Raw genomic sequence first — 23,660 nt, forward strand, 5'->3', positions numbered from 1 at the left:
GCTTACGCCAGCATATTTACGCTACGCCGCCGCAACTTACGGAGCAAGTGCTTTGAGAATACTGCACTTGCCTGTCTAAGTTGCGGAGGCGTAACGTAAATAGGATACGTTACGCCTGCACAAAGATACGCCGATCTACAAGAATCTGGGCCATAGAGCCTGCATGTGTATGTAAACAGCAATATTGCTATGAATGTTGTAGTTAGATCAATAATTCCAAGACCATAATTCATCATTCCCTGTAAAGGCTTTTCAAGTGTCACCTATGAAAACATTTAGGTGTCGTTGCTTTTTGCCATTTCACGGGCGTGCACAACTTTGAATCTTGACATGTTTGGTATCAATTTACCATACACAACCCAGTCTTTTAGGGTCAGATTCACGTAGAATCGCGGCGGCGTAACGTATCGTAGCGCATGCTCCCTTTTGAATTTCCCGCCGTGCTTTGTGCGAAGTGACATAATTTTTTCGAACGGCGACATGCGTAGCATACTTCCGTATTCCCGGACGTCTTATGCAAGAAGGAAAAATTTTTACATTTCGACGCGGGAACGACGGCCATACTTTATACAGCACATACGTGTGCTGTGTAAAGTTAGGGCACCTAAAACGACGACTAACTTTGCGACGGGAAACTAGACTAGCAGCGATGTAGCAAACGCGAAAAACCGTTGTGGATCGCCGTAACTCCTCATCTGCATACCCGACGCTGGTTTACGACGCAAACTCCCCCCAGCGGCGGCCGCGGTATTGCATCCTAAGATCCGACAGTGTAAAACAATTACACCTGTCGGATCTTAGGGCTAACTATGCGTAACCGATTCTATGAATCAGTCGCATAGTTAGGAAGACCGTAAAACAGACATACGACGGCGTATCAGGAGATACGCCGTCGTATCTCTTTAGTGAATCTGGGCCTTAGATTTTACCAAAAACTCTGTATTGTTTTAAGTTTGTGTGAACCAAAATTAATTGTAGTGTATTTTTTTTTTAAATTGTGTTTAATAAAAAGCTGTACAAATAATGTGTGACATAAACAATTTGAAGCTGCCACTATTTTATTCTACAGGGCCTCTGCTTTCAGAAAATAAATATAATGCTTGGGGGGTGTAAGGTAATTTGCTAGCAAAAAATGCTGATTTTAACATGTGTGTGAATTTTTTTAAAAATTGCACCCATCACGAAGTTGTTAATGAAGTCAACTCTGATTGATTGGGTCAGTACAGTCAGCAGCTTACACATTGTAATGCTTACTATATAAACTTGTTAACATGTAAGTAGGCTTAAGGAAAATTGGTCCTTGCACTCGGTAGGACTCTTCTTGATATCTCCAGGGATTCCTTTCTCTGGTAAATGTAATAAAACTGAGTTGGCAGAGAACAGCACTTAAAACTTTATGTGCAAATCCTTTATAAGAGATACTGTTAGTTTTAGGTAATGCCAAATAAATATTTCATCATGAATAGTGCAGCTTAGACAGTATGGCTGTGATAAAATATGTTACTGTAATGCCTGATCTCTGCCTGGGTACAGGAGGAATGTAAAGGAAACGTACATAATGTATATGACCTACACAGTCACTCTTCGTAAATAATTTCATGCTATGTACTTTCTATTTTGTGCTTCAAGACACAGAAATCCATTAATACATGTGATAGTGGTTCTATGTCCATGGCCCCATTCCTTCTTACAGAAGAACAATTTCACTAATCCTTCCCAGTCTTCTCTCAGACCTGCTGCCTCTTCACAAGCAGCTAATTCTTGAAATGGAATTTATGAGTAAAAGGAATTATTTATTTTTAAGATAAATGACATGAAACTCTACTGCTCTGTTTAGTAGGCAGGCGATGATGTCACAGCAGAAGCTGGCTAGGATCTGTAATGGTGCTGGCATTTTACAGTATGTGTTACTCCAGATTGCAGATCCCATGGAGGTATTTTACTAAGCAGGGATCAATTTACCACCAGTGAGCAGCAAGCTCATGTTTGCTATGTAAGGTAAGTACTATGTAAGGATAGGAGTAAGGAAAAATATACAGATATGTATCCTAAATTGAAGCGTACACATTTTTGATTTGATTTATATCTGTTAAATACATATGACTGCAGAAAATAATGTGCTTGTTAAGAGATGTTTGAAAAGGCGTTTATTTTGGACCAGCTAAATCAAAGAGACATCACTAGATCATGTAGGTTGGATATAAGTAGACCTAAAATGCATGCATGCAGGCAAGAGACATTTTAACTCTCAGGACTAGATAGTTGTAAGGCCCCGTACACACGGCCAAGGAACTCGACGTGCCAAACACATCGAGTTCCTCGGCCAGTTCAGCCCTGAAGCCGCCGAGGAGCTCGGCGGGACGAGAGCTCCCATAGAACAACGAGGAAATAGAGAACATGTTTTCTATTTCCTCCCCGATGTCCTCGTCGGCTTCCTCGGCCGAAATTGTACACACGGCCGGGTTTCTCGGCAGAATTCAGCCAGAAACTCGGTCGGAAGCTGAATTCTGCCGAGGAAACTGGTCGTGTGTACGGGGCCTTAGAAGCAGTGGAATGGGGCAGCTCTAATTATCCTTCCCTCACACCTTTTTAGCAGTTTGCTTTTGGAAACACTACTATTAGATGCTTATTTACTCACATAAGTCGGCCGACTGTGTCTCTCACGGGTACCCCTTCTGGGATGTACAGCTGGTGAATCCAGCACTGCTGTTGATTGACCAGTCCTTTTTTTCCCAATGCCATCTTTCCACTGAAGTCTTCTGAGGACTTAACCACAGGACAACCAATAGACATTGTCTACGTCACCCAGACAGTGACATAGGCACTGAAAGAAGGACTTTTCTTATCTACAGGAAAGAAGATAGAAGACTCGGGAGTTGGATCATTATGTGATTGTGAATTTAGCTGTATATCCTGGGCATTTAGAAAAAAAATGTTAGTTAACGTAGAGATTAGCTAGGGTTGGGTGGAGAGTAAGGAAGAGGGGAAGTGTCCAAGTGCCTATAGTTCAGCTTTTACCATTAAAAGCATAACTAGACAGGTTAACAGGATAACCAGACCTAAAAAGCCCTCCACAGTAGAACCTTCTCAGACAGAAACTGTCTTGCTACCACCACACATTCCGGAAAAAAAAGTTGAATCGATACATATACCATATACAGTATCTCACATTTTTGTAAATATTTTATTATATCTTTTCATGTGACAACACTGAAGAAATTACACTTTGCTACAATGTAAAGTAGTGAGTGTACAGCTTGTATAACAGTGTAAATTTGCTGTCCCGTCAAAATAACTCAACACACAGCCATTAATGTCTAAACCGCTGGCAACAAAAGTGAGTACACCACTAAGTAAAAATGTTCAAATTGGGCCCAAAGTGTCAATATTTTGTGTGGCCACCATTATTTTCCAGCACTGCCTTAACCCTCTTGGGCATGGAGTTCACCAGAGCTTCACAGGTTTCCACTGGAGTCCTCTTGCACTCCTCCATGACGACATCACGGAGCTGGTGGATGGATGGATTTACAATTAAGCACATTGCGATCAGTGCTACAGAATCTGGGAATCTGCAGTTTAGTGGTTTCATATGGGAAAAAAATGCTTTGTTGGAAAATATGTGTCCCATCATTTGGCAGCAGAATTTCTGACATAAGATGCAGAATAAGTATTGAATCCACAGACATTATTTATTGCAGCTATGCCAAACTAGTAAATAGTGACACATACAGTACACATCTCTCAGCTACTTCTGATGGTGCCTTATCAGCTTTACAATTTAATTTAATGTTTATATTTTCATAACATTGCTTAAATCCCAGGTGCATTGTATACTTGTCATAAACTGCACGTCAATCAAAAGCCATCCTATTTATATCTGTTTTCAAGTTTTTATTGTTGGTGTTTGCATAGTGTTTGTGTACTGCTTTTAAATACCAATAAAACAAAAATAGTTTTGGATTACGTGGGAAGGATTAAAACCTCTGGTAAATTGTTATGCCTAGTACACACGATCGGTTTTCCCGACGGTCAAATAACCGCCTGGAAGCCCGAGGGGAAAACCAAGAACCGGCTTGGTCCCTTTTCTCCTGTACACACGGCCGGTTTTCCCAACAGGAAAACTGCCAGGATAACTTTGGTTGGGAAAACCGTCCATGTGTATGCTCCCTCGCAGTGTTTCCCATAGGAAAACTGCGGGAAAAAAATGCAGCGATTCACGGCGAGAAAAAAGAGAACATGTTCTAATTTTTTAAACCGCAGTTTTCCTGTTGGGAAAACTGCTAAGAAGCATAAACACAGCCGATTTTCCCGGCCAAAGGAAAACACAGCAGTTTTCCCGACGGGAAAAACGATCGTGTGTACTAGGCATTATTCCTAATCTAATAGGTCAAAGAGAGCACCAAATGAAAAATGTAAGGCCCATGCTACTTAATACTCTGAACACCAGCCCTGACTGTTGTCTGCAATAGCCTATGCCTGCAGGGCAGAAGTACTTTTGAGTTAATTTAACATTCTTCCATTTGACCCAGTGCTGAAGAAGGGGGGCGGGGGGATGTACTGTGACCCATGAAATGCGTTGGATGTTTTATTCCCTGCTTGTTGTGACCAGTTGAGCAAGAAAGACTTTTCATGTAGCATTTTCTTTGACCTACTACACTTGGATTTCTTGTGTCTTTATGATGAACTGCTGAATAAAGGCCAGTTTGGCTCAAGTAATGATTTTGTCCACATCTGTGAACATCTGTGTCCAATGCCCCTCTACCACTACCATTGTTTTTCCTGTCTGTGTCCTTATTGGGGAGATTTTTACCTATTTCCTACTTGTGACACAACAAAAAGTACATTTCAGTTGGGACAGCAGCAATAGCCTTACATAAATTCCAACCCTTCATTGCTCTACTAACAGAAGTGCTTCTGTTCTTGTCATTGTCCCCAGTGAACAGATTTTACCCAGTTCCCGACTGGTGAGACAACAGAAGGTAGGTAAAATCTCCCAAATGAGGGCACAGACCTAAAAAAAAGCACAACATGTGTAACCCTTCACCATTCTCTCCAAATCTTAAAAAAAATTGGAAGTTTTACTTTAAACATGGTAAATGATTAAGTTGTTTCACAAGGTTCCGGGGCTCTGTCCAGTGACATAAAAAAAAAAACAAAGAGAACAAATAAAAAGAAAAACAATATTATACTCGTCTTTACGTGTCCCTTTCTCATCATGAACCCCATTTCTTAATAAATATGAAGGCAAAGTCATCTGTCAGTGTCTGTCCATATACTGTAAATAAAAATGACTGCACTGCAGAATATGTTCTTCATAACTTTCACACTTTAGCCTTTTTGGCCATTGAGGTCAAAGACATAACTTATACAACGGAAAAAAATAAAAGTATTATAGATGAACAATGCATTATGCATAAAATACCATGGTAACAGTATTTTGAAAAGATGTAGAATCCCCCAAGAAGTGATTATTTAAGCTTCCTAAAAACGCCTGTAATCGTAAAATACTTTCAGGTTGAAGCAGTTTTTTTGTAACTAGCTTTTTGGTCTTCATGTTTAGAATCTCATTTCCGTGGTATGCTAGATGAAAGATGGGTTAATTTTGATAAATAACACAATTTTACATTTGAGAGTACATTCATATAAGTCTCAGTCTCTGAAGGTCCGAGGCTTGAGAAATTAAATAGAACATTCTAAAAACCTAACCAGATTTCCCCACTTGTAAATAAAGAAATATTTGTGAGACTCTGGGCTATGTCGAAAATTGCTCAGCCATAATTTAATTTAAATAGAAGCCTATCACTTTACCCCAAAATAAGAAAAAATAATATTGATTTTACAGCGCTCTAAGTCATTACAATTTGTCAGCTTTTATGTTGTAATTAAATTGCCTCGGGGAAGCCTAGTGTAGTTTTTCAATTTCGGAAGCTGGTAAAGGTAGTGTGTCTTGCCAACTTCCGTATCTAATTAGCTATAAATTGTTTTTTATAGCTAATCTGTTACTGCTTCTTCTTGAAAAAGAAAGATTGTTTGTTTATTAATCTCTTACTTTCCTTAAACAGAATGCACCCAGATTTATCCAGGAAAATGGTGGCTTGCTTTTTTTGTGCTATGCGCTATAATTTATTGCATCTTCTTACTGCTACAGAGTCTGCTATGTGTCTTCTTGACATATAGTGTATTCTTCAGAAGGGAAATACATAGAAGAGAACAATATTGGGTAATTTATTGTTCTAGTATGCACATGGAGACTACAACTACTCTTTGGCTGTGCTTATGTAAATGAAAACAAAGTAAAAAAAATAAAGTCTATATGAGGAGTCTTCAAACTTTCTAAACATTGGGCCAGTTTACTGTACTTCAAGCTTTAGGGGGATGGACTGTGGCCAGCAGGAACAAAAACATTTTATGGCATCAGTGAGAGTAAACTATACCCCATCTTTGGTATTATGGGATGGAAAGTGCCCCATTGTTGGTGTCAGAGGTAGAAATAGTGCTCCATTGTTGATGTCAGTGGGTAGAATAGTGTCTCATATCAGTGGAATGAAGGGCAAGATAAAGGCAAGCAAAGGGCCACATCTGGCCCCCGGGCCACAATTTGGAGACCCCTGGTCTGTATGATTCAACAATTTCTAAATTTTCCTTACCTGTAGAAAAAGAATAAGGGATGAGTGGGTTCCTTTTGCCACCTGTAACAGGTAAACTAAGCATCACTACCAAATAAGATTACCTCAACTATGTTTGATTAAAGACCTATGTGGACATAATATTGAACCTACAGTAAGATTTGGGGATTTTCATTATTGAAGAGTAGCATTTTTTGTCTATTTTTTGTTGTTCTTCAGTGTCAATGCACACATATCGTCTGTCATCTACAGTTTTATTTCAAAAGGCAAAATATTTGTCAAATAATTTCTTACCAAAGTGCAAATATCTAATTTTGATTAGTGACATTTAAGGTCTAATCTACGTAAATATAAAATGAGGTGTAGTGACGTTTCTAAGCCCATATTTACACAAAAGATGTTTTCTATTTTTATTTCCCGTGTGTTTGATAAATATTAAAATGAAATGAAAAGACTGTGTGAAGTGAACATATTTCAATATTTAAAAAAAATGGCTGATCGGGTGAAGTTGTTTTTGCTCTTTACCTCTTCTTTGTCGATGTAGAGACCACGCTGGTACTCTCTGCCTCAATAACACTATAAATCAGGAACATCTAGTATGCCCTTGTACGAAGCTGGGTATCATTCTCATATCTTGTGGCAAAAATGTAACCGAGGGGGGGAACAGGAACTAGGAGCAGCTCCAGGTTGGAGGTGAATTTGCAGCTGTGGACATTCAAGTCTTTACATATTCCTAACAAGCAATAAATGTGCTTTAAACAAACTCTCACTAAAATCAACAACTGTAGCTACTGTGGAGTAATTCAGCCTCAAATTTAACAGGGGAAGCACTAAAGATGTTAAAGTTGTTTTCTTGGGCAGCTTAGCATTTCTAATTTTATTAGCCCTGAAAACTTTACACATATATGTGTACATGGCATCGACTACTCCTTTGCAGCTTGCATTTTAAAGCCTAATTAAAGTCACAGAAATAGATATTAAATCAAATAGACATAGAAATAACAACAACCAAATTTCTCTTAGAGCAGTTTTGCAGGACATCTAAATATGACTGTATAGACCAATAGGTACCAAAGATAGACCTTGTGCACTTAGTAATTAGCTCTCAGTAAAGGACATGGTCATATACCTCCCCATTGAAATGGGAGAACAGAATGCTCACTTTCACTAAGTGAAAAGGGTATTTTGAGCTATTTCCAAGCCAAAATCAATCACAGTTCATAACAGGCAGAGGTACAGGACCATAAAGAGACACAAATCTGTGAGACTTCAGTCAGACTTTACGTTTACTTGCTTTTGTTTCATGAGAACACTTTTTTTTTGTCAATCTTGAGAACATAAATTACCAAACGATCCCTTAGAACACGGGGCTTTGTTTTAATTATTTAAAATATTATCTGAAATAATCATTTATTTTTCATTTTACTGAGACATATTCATTGCTTCTACATAAAATGCATAATTCCAGCTACTTCAGTTTAATTTTAGTGTTTAATTTTTATTGTTAACTATGAAAAAGGCAAGATAAGCTCTTCACAGGGCCATGGATTAAGAGTCCAATAAAACATATTTCTGGAAGAAATATTATACTTTTATTATTAATAATAATCAAGCTCAGGAGTGATCATCATCTTCACCGTTAAGGCTTTCTTAGGAGAAATTGTCTCATTCTAGAATTCATCTTTTTTATGGGCATATTTTCAGTATCTTATAGATTAAATCCCTTCCTGAACAGGCTAGTCATCCAATGTATTACTATATATCCTAACATGAGGCAAACTGCAATTATAGGATGGCAGCTGTAATGGGTGGAATTTCCGTTACAATGAGCAATGGGTTGCAGGCTTTATATTTCAGCATTACTGAAAAGCTAAAACACTTTGCCCTTTATTTAATACCAAAGTGCAAAGAACAATAGTGTGCAGTAGCCCATGACTACCAATCAAAAAGCAGCATTTAGCAGTTTAATGTGTCCATACAAACAGAGGATGAATTCTGATTGGTTCCTACAGGTTACTGTGGATCACACAATACACAGTGCCCTTTGCACTTTGTTTTTTAAAATTAAAACTCTGCCCATTGACGCATGCAAGCATCAATTTCTAATAAGAACATGTATTTGATTTACTAAAGCACCTTACCTTTTGATTAGTTCCTGATGTCAAGGCAATATCTGTGTACAAGTAAACCGATGTTGGGATCCCAGTGGAGGAAGGCTTAGGCCGCGTACACATGGTCGGTCCATCCGATGAGAACGGTCCGAAGGACCATTGTCATCGGTTAACCGATGAAGCTGACTGATGGTCTGATGTGCCTACACACCATCAGTTAAAAAAACGATCGTGTCAGAACGCGGTGACGTAAAACACAATGACGTGCAGAAAAAAATGAAGTTCAATGCTTTCAAGCATGCGTCGACTTGATTCTGAGCATGCACAGGTTTTTAACCTATGCTTTTGCATACTAACCATCGGTTTTGACCTATCGGTTATCAGTCCATCGGTTAATTTTTAAAGCAAGCTCTCCTTTTTTGACCGAAGGATAACTGACCGATGGGGCCCACACACGATCGGTTTGGACCGATGAAACGGTCCTTCAGTCCGTTTTCATCGGTTTTGACCGACCGTGTGTACGCAGCCTTAGTCTTTGGTGCAGAGGGTCTTTATGCAGGAGAAGTGAGCATGCAAACAAGGAATTTAACTTAGTTGAGGTTATGGTTCCAGGAAGAGTTTGGGGTATAGAGAGGGTTAAGGTAAGGGGCTTTAGCGTACAGCATTTCTTCTTGCGGAATAAAACTACAAGCATTAAGTTTAAAATTGTATTTTATTTTATAACATCGGATTTTTGCTAAGTACTTCCTATTGCATACTTTTTATCTAAGGTACTTCTATAACTTTTACTGACAGTACCTTCTAAAATTTATGTACATATCATTAACAGATCCCTTATGTTTTTGAATGGGAAAAAAATATACCTGCTAATGTGTAGTTTGTATGATTTATTATCTTTTTTTTTTATATTGAAACTTTATTTCACAAATTTACCCCTTTGAGTATATTTACCACTGTTTGATAAACTATGGCTTACTACTAAGAATATTCTTAAGTTTTATAAATGTAATTTCTCTCTCCTGCCTTGTTTCTCTGCTAACTGTCACTTCTGACATGTTTCCTGACACCAAGAGGTAATAAGGTGACAGGGGAGGGAGTTCCAACACAGCCTGTGATTGACAGCCTTAGCTCTGTTCCTGTGTTATGTGTGAAGGGCGGTGTTTATCTTCCCTCCAATCAGCTCTCAGCTCTCCTCACTGAGATTTGCAGAAGTTGCCCCCTGCTTTCTGGAGGCTCAGACATGCTGTATAAACTCTGGACTTTGAACAGCTGTAAAGAAGAGATGACTGCGTATAAACAGGTCCAACTTATGTAGGAGGATTTGTTTCATCTCTGGGCATCACCTGAAGCTAGTCACTTTATTGGGTATACGTAAGGTATTATAACCACTTTAAGGTGGCCCTGCTTGGGTCACCATTTAATGAGAAAATCTTAACATACAGATGACAATAGTCCACAGTGATCACCAGAAATCACAGTTTATTTGCCTGATTGCTTTAAATTGATAGATAATTAAAGTGTATCTGAAGCCATTGTTTTAGTCTTTGATATTTTGTGAAAATGTAAAACTCCCCATCAGATTTTTTTACCGTTTGTGTGCCCGCTGGGAAGATTCATCTTCTCTATTTGTCCTGGTGTCAAATAGATGATAAATCCAACATTTTATACAACAAGACCTTGGGAGAAGCTTTTTAATGGGGACAGCTGTCTAAGAGGGAATTTCCCATTTCTCTATATATAAACTTTTTTCATTTTTTGCCTTTAAATATTTGATTGGAAGACAACCTGGACTGTATTCGTCATATGACTTTATCAAATAAGTCTGCAAATTTTTCTTTAATGCAAATAGCAATATTAGAATAAAATGTTCCTCAAAATACAGTATATGTTTTTGTTCCTATAAGCTTATAAAAGGTCAACTCCACTTAAAGGTCAATGTCACGTTTATTTCCATTTGACATAGTTGTTGGAAAGTTGAATGATGGTGTCACACTCTCTAGAGCTTTCATTGTGTAAAATAAATGTATAATGATTTAATGAATACAGACAGTGACAGTGACAGTGACAGCGATATTTCATTATGGTCCTGAGGGAAGGAAAGAGATACAAACTCCTGATGGAACATTTATTCAATGGCGTTTTAGTCCAGCAGTGCCCATCCCAAACTGAAATATCCTTTTTGTGTGGCATCAGTGTTTGTTGTCTTTTGCTGCTATGTAATGATCATTTTGTTGCTGTATTACTTATGCTATAATTCTATTTTATTCATGATTCTATTTTCTTCCTTTCATAGGCAGCATCATCTGCTTTAAGCAGTTTGGGTCATGTCTACACAGCAATTGGTGACTACCCCAATGCACTGGCAAGTCACAAGCAGTGTGTTCTCCTAGCTAAGCAATCCAAAGATGAACTGTCTGAAGCACGAGAGCTGGGAAACATGGGAGCGGTCTACATTGCAATGGGAGACTTTGAAAACGCAGTCCATTGTCATGAACAACATTTAAAAATAGCAAAGGACCTTGGCAACAAACGGGAAGAAGCCCGGGCATATAGCAACCTTGGCAGTGCCTATCACTATAGAAGAAACTTTGACAAAGCAATGTCATACCATAACCATGTCTTGGAACTTGCACAAGAATTAACGGAAAAGGCTATTGAGATGCGAGCCTATGCAGGCTTAGGCCACGCTGCACGCTGTATGCAAGACTTAGAGAGAGCTAAACAATATCATGAACAACAGCTAGGCATTGCAGAAAGTCTCAAAGACCGGGCGGCTGAGGGTAGAGCATCTTCAAATTTAGGTAAGATTTGTGAATTCATGCTTCAACTGAGTTTTAAATGGAATGTCTGTGCATAACTGGTAATTTTCAAAGTCATTCAGTTACTACATAGCCACAGTCACATAAGTGTGTATATAATGGTTACTTGCCATTGAACTTCGGGAGCTGCGATTTTAAAGTTCTTCTAAAGGCGATTTTTGTGTGATGAAATTTAGTGACGAAGACTAGAATATTGCAGGAGATCATATCAAAGCTAAACAACAAGTTACAGAGTAGTTAAGGAACCTAAAAGTAGCATAATATGATGTTACTTTACAAGTGTAACAGTTATGAAACCAGACATCTAATATCATATGGGCCTAGGCAAACCGAGTCCTCTGGTAATCAATCGATATAGATGACTGTTAATTGTTTGGTTGTATTCAAGTGGATTTTACAAAAAAAAAAAGATTGGTTTAGTACAGTAGGAGATCCCAATACCTCTTTTTCCTTGTAGACTGAAAATTACTCAGCCACTGTATATTAAGGTGATGTATGTAGGGCAGGGGGGAAATCTGCAGCCACCCTGTGGAGAGGCCCCTTTGAGAGTGCTGTGCAACCACTAACTCACCCCATCTCTTATCCACAGCAAAATTACATTTAAACACCATTGTCAGTGTTTTTTCCTGAATTCCCCCTCTGAACAGTAACCTCTTTCAGCAGAAAACCTAGGGAAATCGTAACCTTGTTTTCTCACTCACAGTATTGCATAGAATTTAAGATAGAAATGCTGAACACATGCTGCTCTTTACCAGCTCACCATATCTCCAATTGACACCACATCATGTACACATACTTCACTTCCCTGACCCAATGACCAGAATTACAGGACATCCTATGCCGCAGCAGGCTCCACGATGAGCCAAAAGGTAGGGACACATAAAATACCAGTCCTCCCACTACCATCAGGGACGCCAATCCAACCACAGTTACTCACTTCCTTTATCAGCTGGCTGCCATTTTTTTTACACAGGTGTCCCAACCCAGAAGTGGCAAGTATTGTTCACTCCGATATGCTTAACCACGAAGGTTAATCTGTTCCACTGAATCTGAAGGAGCTCAAGGTCCTTAACCCAGAGAGTTACGCTTTAGTCTCTCCATTAACACATTACTTATCAGAAGGTAACTCTTCCTAAATAAAAGTCCTCTTTATTTGCAGAATAGACAAATTTACATTAACGTTTCACATCATTCTTTATACAGAAAAAGAGCCACATCAAACCACTTGGTCCTCACTACACTACTCCCAGTGATGGGTCCCTTGTGTGTGTGTGTGTGTGTATATATATATATATATATCTATATATATACATCCCCAAAAGTCAGGATATGACACATCTGCAGAGAAAGTAAGTCATACATGACCCAACCCCTGCAGCATCAGTCAGAAATATTTAAAGTAACAGCATACCAGCAATAATTAAAAGGTGCAAAATCTTAGTAAACAGCAGCATACAGTAGGCATCTGACTACAAGGGGCTAATTCTAAAACATAAATTGAAACCAGTAAAATGTTCCTTGATGGCCTAATTTTCAGAAAAAAAAAATTACACAGCATTTTCAAGATGGCTGCAGTTCAGCTTTTCTGGTCACACTAAAATACCAGTTTCACCAGTTTTCATGGAGAGAAACCTATAACCGCTGATCTCTGTCCTGAACAAATAAAAAAAAAAGCATTGGAAGAGGAATCTAGTGTAGAGAACATTTGTTATGTCATACCAAGGCGCACTGTTTCAGCAGTTAAAAGCTGCTTAATATGAAAGGAAATTGGCACTTTGCAAGGGAATTTTCCTAGAGCTCAGTGAATGAGCTGAAGCTCTGATGACTTCCATCATCAAAAAACACAGTTTTTTGCCTTGCATGTGATTGGATATTCTCTGCAAAGTGAAATTGCAACACATTTACTAAGCAAACCACCTTTAGTAAATTAACCCCTAATTATATTAGAATATATCTTATTGAGGACCTCGCTGTATTTACTATGCAATGTTAGTATACTGATCTCACTGCTGTGCTGTTGTGTTCTGACAGGATCGTCTCTGTGCTTGTGCTGTGTAATTTGGTCCCATGTATTGCCTGTAACACCTGGCTGATCCTGCCAGTTTATACCCTCCCCCCTGTAGTCTGACCACAATATATCAGGGCTGCTGAGCCCTGACACCGTTGTCAGTGTACGTGACTCCATCATTGGCAGCCTGCTCTATGTCTCCTGTGTCCTCTCCTCTTTCCTGTCCCCCTCCCCTCTCTGCCTGTTAGCTCCATGTCCACACCGCCCACTCCTGTCCTGCTGCATAAATTACTGTTTATTTGTAATACAATCTCTGTTTTTTACTGTAATGGTCCCCTGTGACTGTGCTGCATCTGTCGGTCCGAAAGAGGAGATAGGCGGAGGGTCAATGAGCGTGAATCAGCGCTCTGTAAACAAGGTATATACAGCATTATTTTTATAAATCACAGTCATAGGGGGCCATTACAGCAAAAAACTGAGAATAAAATGTAAAGTTACATTAGTGGGTTAACAACTACTTTAACTGACATAGTATCCATTGACCATTTACTCTACTTATTAGGCCTGCAGTCTAGTAATACTGTGGCTAACCCAGCATGCACCACCTGCTTTAGACACATAGGTCAATGTACTAAAACCCGGTGCACACAGAATTTGATGCAGCTGCGCATGATAAACAATCAGCTTCCATGTTTTATTGTCAAAGCTTTTTTGAACAAGCTGAAGTTAGAAGCTGATTGGTTACTATACACAGCTGCACCAGATTCTGTGTGCACCAGTTTAAAGTGGAGTTTCACCCCAAAAAAAATACACAAAAATCCTGAAAATAAATACAATTTTTTTTTTACTCACCAGAAAAGGCGGCTGCTATGCAGAAGTTCCTAATCTGCCTCTTCCTAGTCCGTGGCAGGTCTTCTTCCTCGTCCTCCTCGCGTTGTCTTCTGGTGAATGGGGTGCGCTGCCTTCTGGGAACTGTGTGTATCCCAGAGAGCAGCCGTCCATACAGCGCCGCAAGACTCGTGCATGGGCAGTAGTAAACGGACAGTGAAGCCGCAAGGATGGCGGCGACGGGTGCTGCCTCGGCGGGCCCACATTGTGGGAGAGTAGGACAGGTAAGTCTCATTATTAAAAGCCAGCAGCTACAGTGTTTATAGCTGCCGACCTTAAAAAATTTAATAAATATTGCGGGTGGAACCCCGCTTTAAGTAAATCCCCCCGATAGAGCCTGATATTTAATGTCCTAGTATACTTTGTAAAGCAAAGCTACTGGCTATTATATTGCAGAGTTATGTAGATTACTAGCTCACAGTCTCTGCTTGAATAGGGCAAAAGCGTGTTTTACATGTTTTGCTGACTGTATTAAATTCAAAGATTTCATTATAACATTTGCACAATTGGGTGCATTTAGAATAGGCTTCTAAGTTATAGAAATCTCATCCCCGTCATTGAATTATTATGCATGAGTTTAGCAAATATGGTACAAATGAGATGACTATTAAATTGGATTCAAGTGCGTTACATATTATTTGGTTTTGCCACATGCTATTGATCAAATGGTGCACAGTGGTATTCGTGCAATGTAATAATAGACGTGTCTCAAAATATTAGTAGCACAGCGATTTTTATTAGTAGCAGCCTTTGTTTTTTCCGTTTTAGCTCTCACAGCCCAAATTCCAATTCAAAAGGGGATTACTGTGAATTGTTATGTGTGTGTGTGTGTGTGTTCAATACTGATTGCAAATTCTACAGTGTAATTACTTGCTTTAATGTTCTTCATTATTGTTTTTATTTTAAGTGCTGTTATGGTGTTCTCTTTATAATTTGCTCTTCCAAGTATTTTACTGTATGAATTAAACTATTTAAACATTTATAGGAAAGAGCAAAATAAAAAAAAAAGTATTATTATTATTATTATACAGGATTTATATAGCGCTAACAGTTCGCAAACTGCTTTACAAAATAGTAGTACAAGATAGTAGTAGACTTTTATATGTCCACACAGCAAAATATACTTAGCTAACCTAAACTTGGGTTAGCCTACCCAAAACCAGTAACTCATTTATAGGGGAGAGCAGTGAACTAAATTGTAAAACTGTCTTCTTATACGTCTCCAATTGAGAGATCCTTCTTTTTGATTTCCAAGCTCTACTGTTCCCAGTAGACATGGAGTCCTACTCCTCCCTCTGCAGCCTGAGATGTTTTTCTAGTGGGTACAAAAGGTGGATGGTTCTGGAAATTAATTTGCATGGTTCAAACAACCATTTTTGAGCAGATATACAGTAAGAACCCATTTGGTTATTTTACCCACGCTCATTTGCCCAAAAAAAAATCTAAGGTTTGGGGTGGACTGGACAGTTTTGGTCATGCATGTTCACAGCCAGGGTTGAAAGATGTGTATATTTCTAGTGGGTGCAGAGAAATACAGAAGAGGTTTTGCAGTGAATACATGTGGTATATACAATATTCTGTTAAACACTGAGAATAATACATATTTGCCAAGGAAAAGGAAAGTGTGTACCCTCAACAGGGAAGGATCAAACAAAAGCAAGGTCTGCATCTATCAAACCTGCCTGAAAGGCAAAATATAATGTGTTTTCACTGAGCGCATATTGTGAAGCAAATGGATTTTGGATGTGACTATCACAGTTTTATAAACATTATTTTACAATATGTGCTTATTGTATTTTAGTCTCTGTAAATTTAGGGACAAAAAGTTTAAAACTGAACTTCAGGAAAAGTAAATATTGTCTAAGGGGGAATTCACACTACAACAGAGACCTCCTGGAGTAATTCACTGCTTCGAAAGCTCTCAGTTGCTAGATGCGATAGGGGGTAGTGCGGTGTGTGATTCAGTGCATCACACGGCTCATTTTTTTGTTTTTTAGTTTTGCACAAACTTTATATTATGTGTAGAAAATGTACACTTTGTTTGTGGCAATGTACCTCAGCGCTACACTGCCGTACATTGCCATGTGATTCAACTGCATTTTATTGCAGCACGCTGTAGTGCAGCCGTAGGTTGTGTTGCAGTATGAATGGGACACAGAGCAAACTATTTTTTTCTCTGTGTCCTTGTGTTAACAGGCGTTTAACAATGCAATAAAACCCCTGTCACCGCAGTATGTGTGAATTCACCCTAAATTCCCGTACACACAATCGGATTTTCCGACGGAAATTATGTGATGACAGGCTGTTGACGGAGAATCCGACCGTTTGTATGTTCCATCGGACAATTGTTGTCAGATTTTCCACCAAACTAGTTCACTAGTTCACGGCCAACGCCCTTCGAACAAAAGTCCTACACTTTGTCTGCGGAAAATCCGATTGCGTGTACCAAGCTTTAGTCTATTGCATACTTCCTTGATTAAAATTAAAATAGCTGCGCTAACCCTCCCTTACAGTGATTCCATATGCACAAAATTATCTAAGTGTAAATAATACTGTGAATAAAGTGCTATCAGTCCATAAAAGTGCAAACAGTGCTATAAATAAATAAAGTGCTCCAATTCTTGAGACTGTGCTCCATGCTGACAACAACAATATTTGTGTCCTATCATCACTCTAGTGCCCTCTTAGGACCGAACTCACCACAGGTTGTTGACCTCCTGAGTTTACACTGAGGTAGGTCAAATTATGCTCAATGTTTCTGGTCAGACTCTCATGGTGGGTCCACAGTACCGCAATACTGAGACGAGGTACCAAAGCACAGCTGGGAAAAGAGCTGCAGAGAGGTCTGAAGACTTGACTGATATCGCTGCCATTTCAGAAGAAGCCGGTTGGTCCTCTGCGGCTCTTCTCTCTAAATGTTCCTAACCACCTAGTCCCAGTACTGTGGCACTGTGGACCCACCATGAGAACCTGACCAGGAACATTGAGCATAATTTGACCTACCTCAGTATAAACTCAAGAGGTCAACAACCTGTGGTGAGTTCGGTCCTAAGAGGTCACTAGAGTGATGATAGGACACAAATATTTGTGTTGTCAGCACGGAGCACAGTCATATTTGGTCAAAAAACTGGAGCACTTTATTTCTTTAAAGCACTGTTTGCATTTTTGTGGACTATTTGCACTTTATTCACAGCATTATTTTCACTTTGCTAATTTCATGCATATGGAATCACTATAAGGAAGGAATAGCAAAGCTATTTTAATTTTGGTCTATGGTTGTGATAACCCAATTCAATTAGCAGCAGCTTCCCAGTAACCATCACTACTGGAGTATTGGGGTAGCACGGCTTAATTGTTAACACTTATTCTTCTTTGAATCTTGGTGTGCTTTGTGTATTTCTTCCAGATCTGTGCAGTAATCCAGTGTACCTCTGTTTCTTTTGTGCAGAAACTTTCTGTAATAAAGACCAGTCACTGCTGCTCCTTCTCCATGTGCAGACTGACTGGTCTTTTCTCTGCCCCCTCCTGTAGTTTTCTGCAGGCAGTCTGTAGTGGGTGGTGCATTCTGGGTCCCTCCCACAGCTCTTCTCTCTTTACAGACTATGTACAGTACAGTGATGATGTCACTGCTACATGTAGAAAGTAAAGGCATTTGGTGCACACAGAGTAGATTTGTATCCTTTGTGGCTATTGGGAAATATATTTAAATTAAAGTTTGTGTGCTCAGAGTTCAGCTTTAAAGGGGTTGTAGAGCTTTTTTTTTTTTTTCTAAATAGGTTCCTTTAAGCTAGTGCATTGTTTGTTTACTTACCTTCTCCTTCGATTTCCCGTCTAATTTTTTTTCTTTGTCTGAATTTCTTATGTAGCGCCCTGCTCCCAAATGACTGGGCGCTATGTTAAATTTAGTGGGCTCAGACTGTGGTGATTTATACTAAATTAGCCTCTGTCCTGGCAGTGGTTGTGCCTGATAGCATTTTCCCACTGTTGCCTGTCGGTGGCGATACCCCCACAGGCCAGTGTTGGAACACGAGCAAGCCATAGATCATTGGGTATCTTTCCTCGGGAATAGCACAGTGGGAGTGGTGCCCCACAGTGCATGCCGGTAAGGGATACTTAAGGGGCACATGCCATATTTTGGGGTCCTTCGCCTCGTGGCCCTCCTGGCACAAGGTATGCGTTGTGTGATTTCCAGCCTCTGGACCACGTTGGCCCGAGGCTGCATCTCTATCACTAGGCCCAGTTATGCTGACTGGGGCCTACAAATCAAGAGGGATCTCAAGTTGTCCATCTAAGCGAAGGAAGCCATACTTAATAAAGGAAACCAGGGGAGGACCTGCCCTGGAGAAGACCAAGCGGAAGGCTTATGTCTCGGGATAGGCCTGGTGACCTTATTAAGGAGGGATCCACGACTCAAGTTGTCCTACAGTTCGCCGGGTCGGCTTAAAGGCTCTTTACCAGACAGCTGGAAGTTCGGGTATTACATCTTGTGGCAGAGGATTCCGAACTGTTCAATTTGTTCCCAATCAGTCTGTGGCAGAGACTGTTATCGAACTGGTTTGTGCATCATCCCGGCTGCTAGATCAGGTGAGAGGGGTCTATCCGGGTGAGCAATACCCACTCAAGAGGGAGTGGTGAATGACTTTGGTGTATAGAGGTTTTTTCCCCAGTGATCTGTACCGCGTACCTGAACCTTCCCTCCCCCCTTCATCCTTCTACCTTCTTCACAAGTTTTGAGCAAAAGAATAAAACCTGACAGCTAGAGGTTTTACATTGTGTGTGGACATTGGAGTTTTTTCAGATTTTTCTTCCCCTAGACGATAAATGTTGAGGTAACATGCAAGATCCAAATCTAAACTAGCAGCTCCTACGGGTGTAGTGCTACACTTACTTCCTGTTCCTCCTCAGTAAGCTTGCCCCCATCATCCGAGCTGTTCTGGCTGGGAATAAGGCCCCATACACACGGTCGGTTTGGTCCGATGAGAATGAACCGAAGTTCATTTTCATCGGACAAAACCGACCGTGTGTATAGGCTATCGGTCTAGTTTCCTTCGGTCCAAAATTTCTAAACATGCTTCAAAACCGAACCGATGGACCGCTGCCCCATCGGACCAAACCGATGGTTAGTACAGAAAAGCATCGGTTCAAAACCCGCGCATGCGCAGAATCAAGTCGACGCATGCTTGGAAGCATTGAACTTCATTTTATTCAGCACGTCGTGTGTTTGACGTCACCACGTTCTGACCCGATCAGATTTTGGATTGATGGTGTGTACACATATCAGGCCGTACGGCCACTTCAGAGGTGAACCGATGAAAACGGTCCGACGGGCCAGTCTCATCTGTTTGGTACGACCGTGTGTATGGGGCCTTAGTCAGCCAAAACAGCTTACTGAGGAGGAACAGGAAGTAAGAAATTTAGACAAAGAGAAAAAACATTTAGAAAGGAAATCAAAGGAAAAGGTAAGTGAACCAACAATGCACTAGCTTAAAGGAACATATTTAGAAAATAAAAAATGAACCTTTACAATCCCTTTAAGTTTTGGATAGACTCCTGAAAAGTTGAAACATCTGTCAGGATTGTATTGCTGTCTGTGTGTCTCAGTGGGAAATTTCCCTTTTCTTCCTGTCTCAGAGATATAACAGGATAGGGCTATGTGACAAAGTGCAAGTTTTATAATTTTTATAACTTTAAATATTTATGTATTGCTCCATATTATTAGCAAGCAATAGATAACTATGGCAGTTACAGTATCTGCAAGGGAAGGCCAAGCAGAGCTCGATCTGTTTTGCTGTGTCTTAGCAGGAATTCTGCATACATATTCCCTGCATGCATTTTAGCATACATTGCTATGTAAATAGCTTTTTTCTTCAGTGTTTTTGTATTCGGGCATGTGACTGCAAAGCTACAGCACCTCTGTGTAAATGTGTAGCTGGTGTGTTAACTCTCTCTCTAACCGGCATATCCTAGAGTTATGGAAGCCGGTGGGTGATGTTACTACTGTAGGTGATTTAACCCCATTGTCAGCGCTGCATATTAAAAAAGGGAAGCTGGGAGATTTATAGGAAAATATATGCAAGACCATGGGGAGGCAGAATTTAAAGTTGATTATTTATAAGCCTTTCTTTCTACTTTAACTTCAAAGAAATGCAAACATTGTTTTTTGTCAACCCAATACATTTTAAAATGCATGGACATCAAACTCTCATTTAAAGCTGAACGAAAATCCTTCTATCCTTTACAGCCAATGAAGCTGCCATCTTGGCTTCTGTTTGATCTGCAGTTACCAAGGTGCTGCACATGTGATCAGTTGTGACACCAATCATTTGATAGCTTGACAGTTCAGTTGAGAGCACAAGCAACTGAGACAGTTATCAGTCATGGCTTGAATATATCTATTTTGGGAAACCGTTAAGTCTATGAGTGTAATTCCACTTTCAGTGAATGCGATATCATTGAAAATTTTAGCAAACATAAACCAGTGAAAATGTCGTCAAACTCCAGGATAAGCAATTATTATCTCAGTACAAGAGGTTTTTGTATTCTTACTTGAATCTGGGTGTGCTTTGTTTTGTTTTCTATATCTGTAAGATAATTCAACATGAAACTTTGCCTCTGAACGGGAGCCTCTTGTAATAACAGCGCCGGAACCCACAAATAACTCCAGAAGACATGTTGCCGGTGATCTGACATGCTGGTTCCAGCTATCGTGGAAGTTCCAGCGCATGCGCGAACTGATGCGCTGAGATGGTTCCAGCCATCGGGAAAGTTCCTTCAAGCACTGCGCAGGTGCAAACTTGCTGACGGAAATCCCCGAACGGCGGCCGGCATCCAGGGCGACGTGGATAGTGAGGTAAGTGGCCAGTCGGCCTCACGTCCTCGCTGCGCTCGGACGGCTCGCTTCGCTCGCTCGGCCTCCTGGCTCTTTTTTTAACATCCTCCAATCCACGGGGATGTTAAAGAATGAGCCTGGATGCCGGGCGAGGTTCGGGGATTTCCGTCGGGAAGTTTGCGCCTGCGCAGTCAGTGGAGGAACTTCCCCCATAGGGGAACATTCAGGACAAGTCACCGGTCACAGCAGTGTACGGGGACCGTTGCAACAGCTTCGATCCAAGGTAAGTATTTCATATTGAATTAGTATGCGACGCATACTAGCTTATTATGCCTTTGTGTTGCATTTTATTTTAGTGAGAGTTTACAACAACTTTAATTCCTTTAAAAGGTTTATGGTTAGAGAACCTTGAGGTTGGTCAACTAAAGACAAATAGGCTGTTCTCTTTGCAAGGGAATTTTCCCTTAGCTTAGTGAGTGCGGTGAATATTCACTCTGTGATTTATACCCAAAAATTCCCTTGCAAAGTAAACAGCCTGTGTGCTTTTAGCAAATCAACCCCATGGAACCTGTAAAATAAAGCATGTTTTGATATGCTACATGTTACACAAAAATATAATAAAATGAATAACCTCTTAAGGAATTAGAAGATTCACCCAGTTTTAAACTACAAGTGGTTTTATTGATTACTATGCAAATTCCTACATCATTCAATTCACTTGGGCGTTCAAGCATTACAAAATAGGAATAATTAACAGAGGCATTTCATTTTCTGGTTAGTGACCCCGAAAGCACCTTAGCCGTTTTCGGCTGACAGAGTGTGGTGGAAGAGGATATTACTCTGTGTATTACTGTTTTGTGTCTTCACTAGATCAATGTCACTTATCTACACTCACTAAAAGACCACACTTTACTTGTACAAGCCTATAGCTGCACCCTTCAGAAATACAACATCAGCAGCACAAATGCAGTCAATCAAAAAAAAATAAGATACAAATCAATTTGCCTGTCATTTTACATGGAACTAGTATATCTTGATTAGATGATTTGCAAATCTACACAGTTCTCTGAAAATCTCTGTTCAGTAGAGGTCATAGAGGAATTAATTTGTTCTCAATCACCATATGTAAAAATCACTGCATTGTTAACAGCAGACTCGTTAATATTGGTGGGGATTAATATGGCCTCAACGTGACAAAAAGGGCAAAGTCATGACTTTCAATACCCTTTCATCATTACAAATATTCATATATGTGTTTCAATGATGTATTCCTCTTGGTTATGTCTAAAGTTATGAGTACATCTTCTTTTTTTAGCTGTTGAACTGTTTTTAATCCCTTTTCTTTAAAAAAGAGGAACTTGTCTTTTTGATCAGTGGCATTGAAATTTCTGTTTGTTGTACTGTTCATCTGCATTAACTTTGTAGCCAATGGCAAACAAGTAAAATGTAGGGTCAGTTTTCATTCCACTGCAGGTTTTGTTCAAAGGCCGGTGGAAAAGTTACTTAAAGTAGACTGAATGAAAATGGTGACATTGGGCCAGGTTCACGAAAATTTGCGGCCGTGTAACGTAACCCGTTTACGTTACACTGCCGCAAGTTTTCAGTGTGCCTGATCCTCAAAGCACTTACCTGGAAACTTGCGGCGGTGTAACGTAAAGTCGTCCGGCGACTTCAATTCAAATGGGGCGGGTACCATTTAAATTAGGCGCGCTCCCGCGCCGGACGTTCTGCGCATGCTCCGTTCGCAATTTTCCCGACGTGCTTTGCGCGAACTTACGGCGGCCCGACGTGTTTGTGAATCGCGACGTGCGTAACGTACTTACGCCGGGAAAAAATAAATTCAAAAGCGACGGGCAAACTTTTACATGGTGGAGTAATTTTACATCATGTTAAAGCACACCTAACTTTGCGACGGGAAAAAAAGACTTGCGCCGACGTAACGACGGGAAAAACCTTTGTGGATCGCCGTAACTGCTAATTTGCATACCCGACGCTGGAATACGACGCAAACTCCCCCCAGCGGCGGCCGAAGTATTGCATCCTAAGATCCGACGGTGTAAGTCAATTACACCTGTCGGATCTTAGGGCTATCTATGCGGAACTGATTCTATGAATCAGCCGCATAGATACGACAGGAGATACGACGGTGTATCAGGAGATACGCCGTCGTATCTCCTCTGTGAATCTGGCCCATTATAACTTATAAGAAGGATTGAAAACAGACTGAAGGAGGATAATGGCTGCTGCAATAAAGTGTTGTATTTCTTTTAGCCTTCAAGTAGTTAAAGCAGAATTAAAGGGAAAGTAGGGGAGGGTTATAGCCCCTCTCAGTTTTTTTTTTCGGGGAGGGGAAATCTGTGTCCCATTGGGGATATTTCT

At 40.1% G+C, this 23,660-nt stretch overlaps 1 protein-coding gene across 2 annotated transcripts in view; it reads left to right on the top strand.

Moving 5' to 3' along the window:
- TTC28 (tetratricopeptide repeat domain 28) overlaps positions 1-23,660 on the top strand; it is a 636,155-nt gene that overhangs the window by 310,030 nt on the left and 302,465 nt on the right. For both annotated transcript variants that reach the window (XM_040350766.1, XM_040350776.1), the window contains exon 5: positions 11,031-11,538. In XM_040350766.1, the coding sequence (XP_040206700.1) occupies positions 11,031-11,538 (508 nt within the window). The remainder of the gene's footprint in view (positions 1-11,030; positions 11,539-23,660) is intronic.

This window comes from Rana temporaria, chromosome 1, assembly GCF_905171775.1.
Source record: "Rana temporaria chromosome 1, aRanTem1.1, whole genome shotgun sequence".
Taxonomy (NCBI): domain Eukaryota; kingdom Metazoa; phylum Chordata; class Amphibia; order Anura; family Ranidae; genus Rana; species Rana temporaria.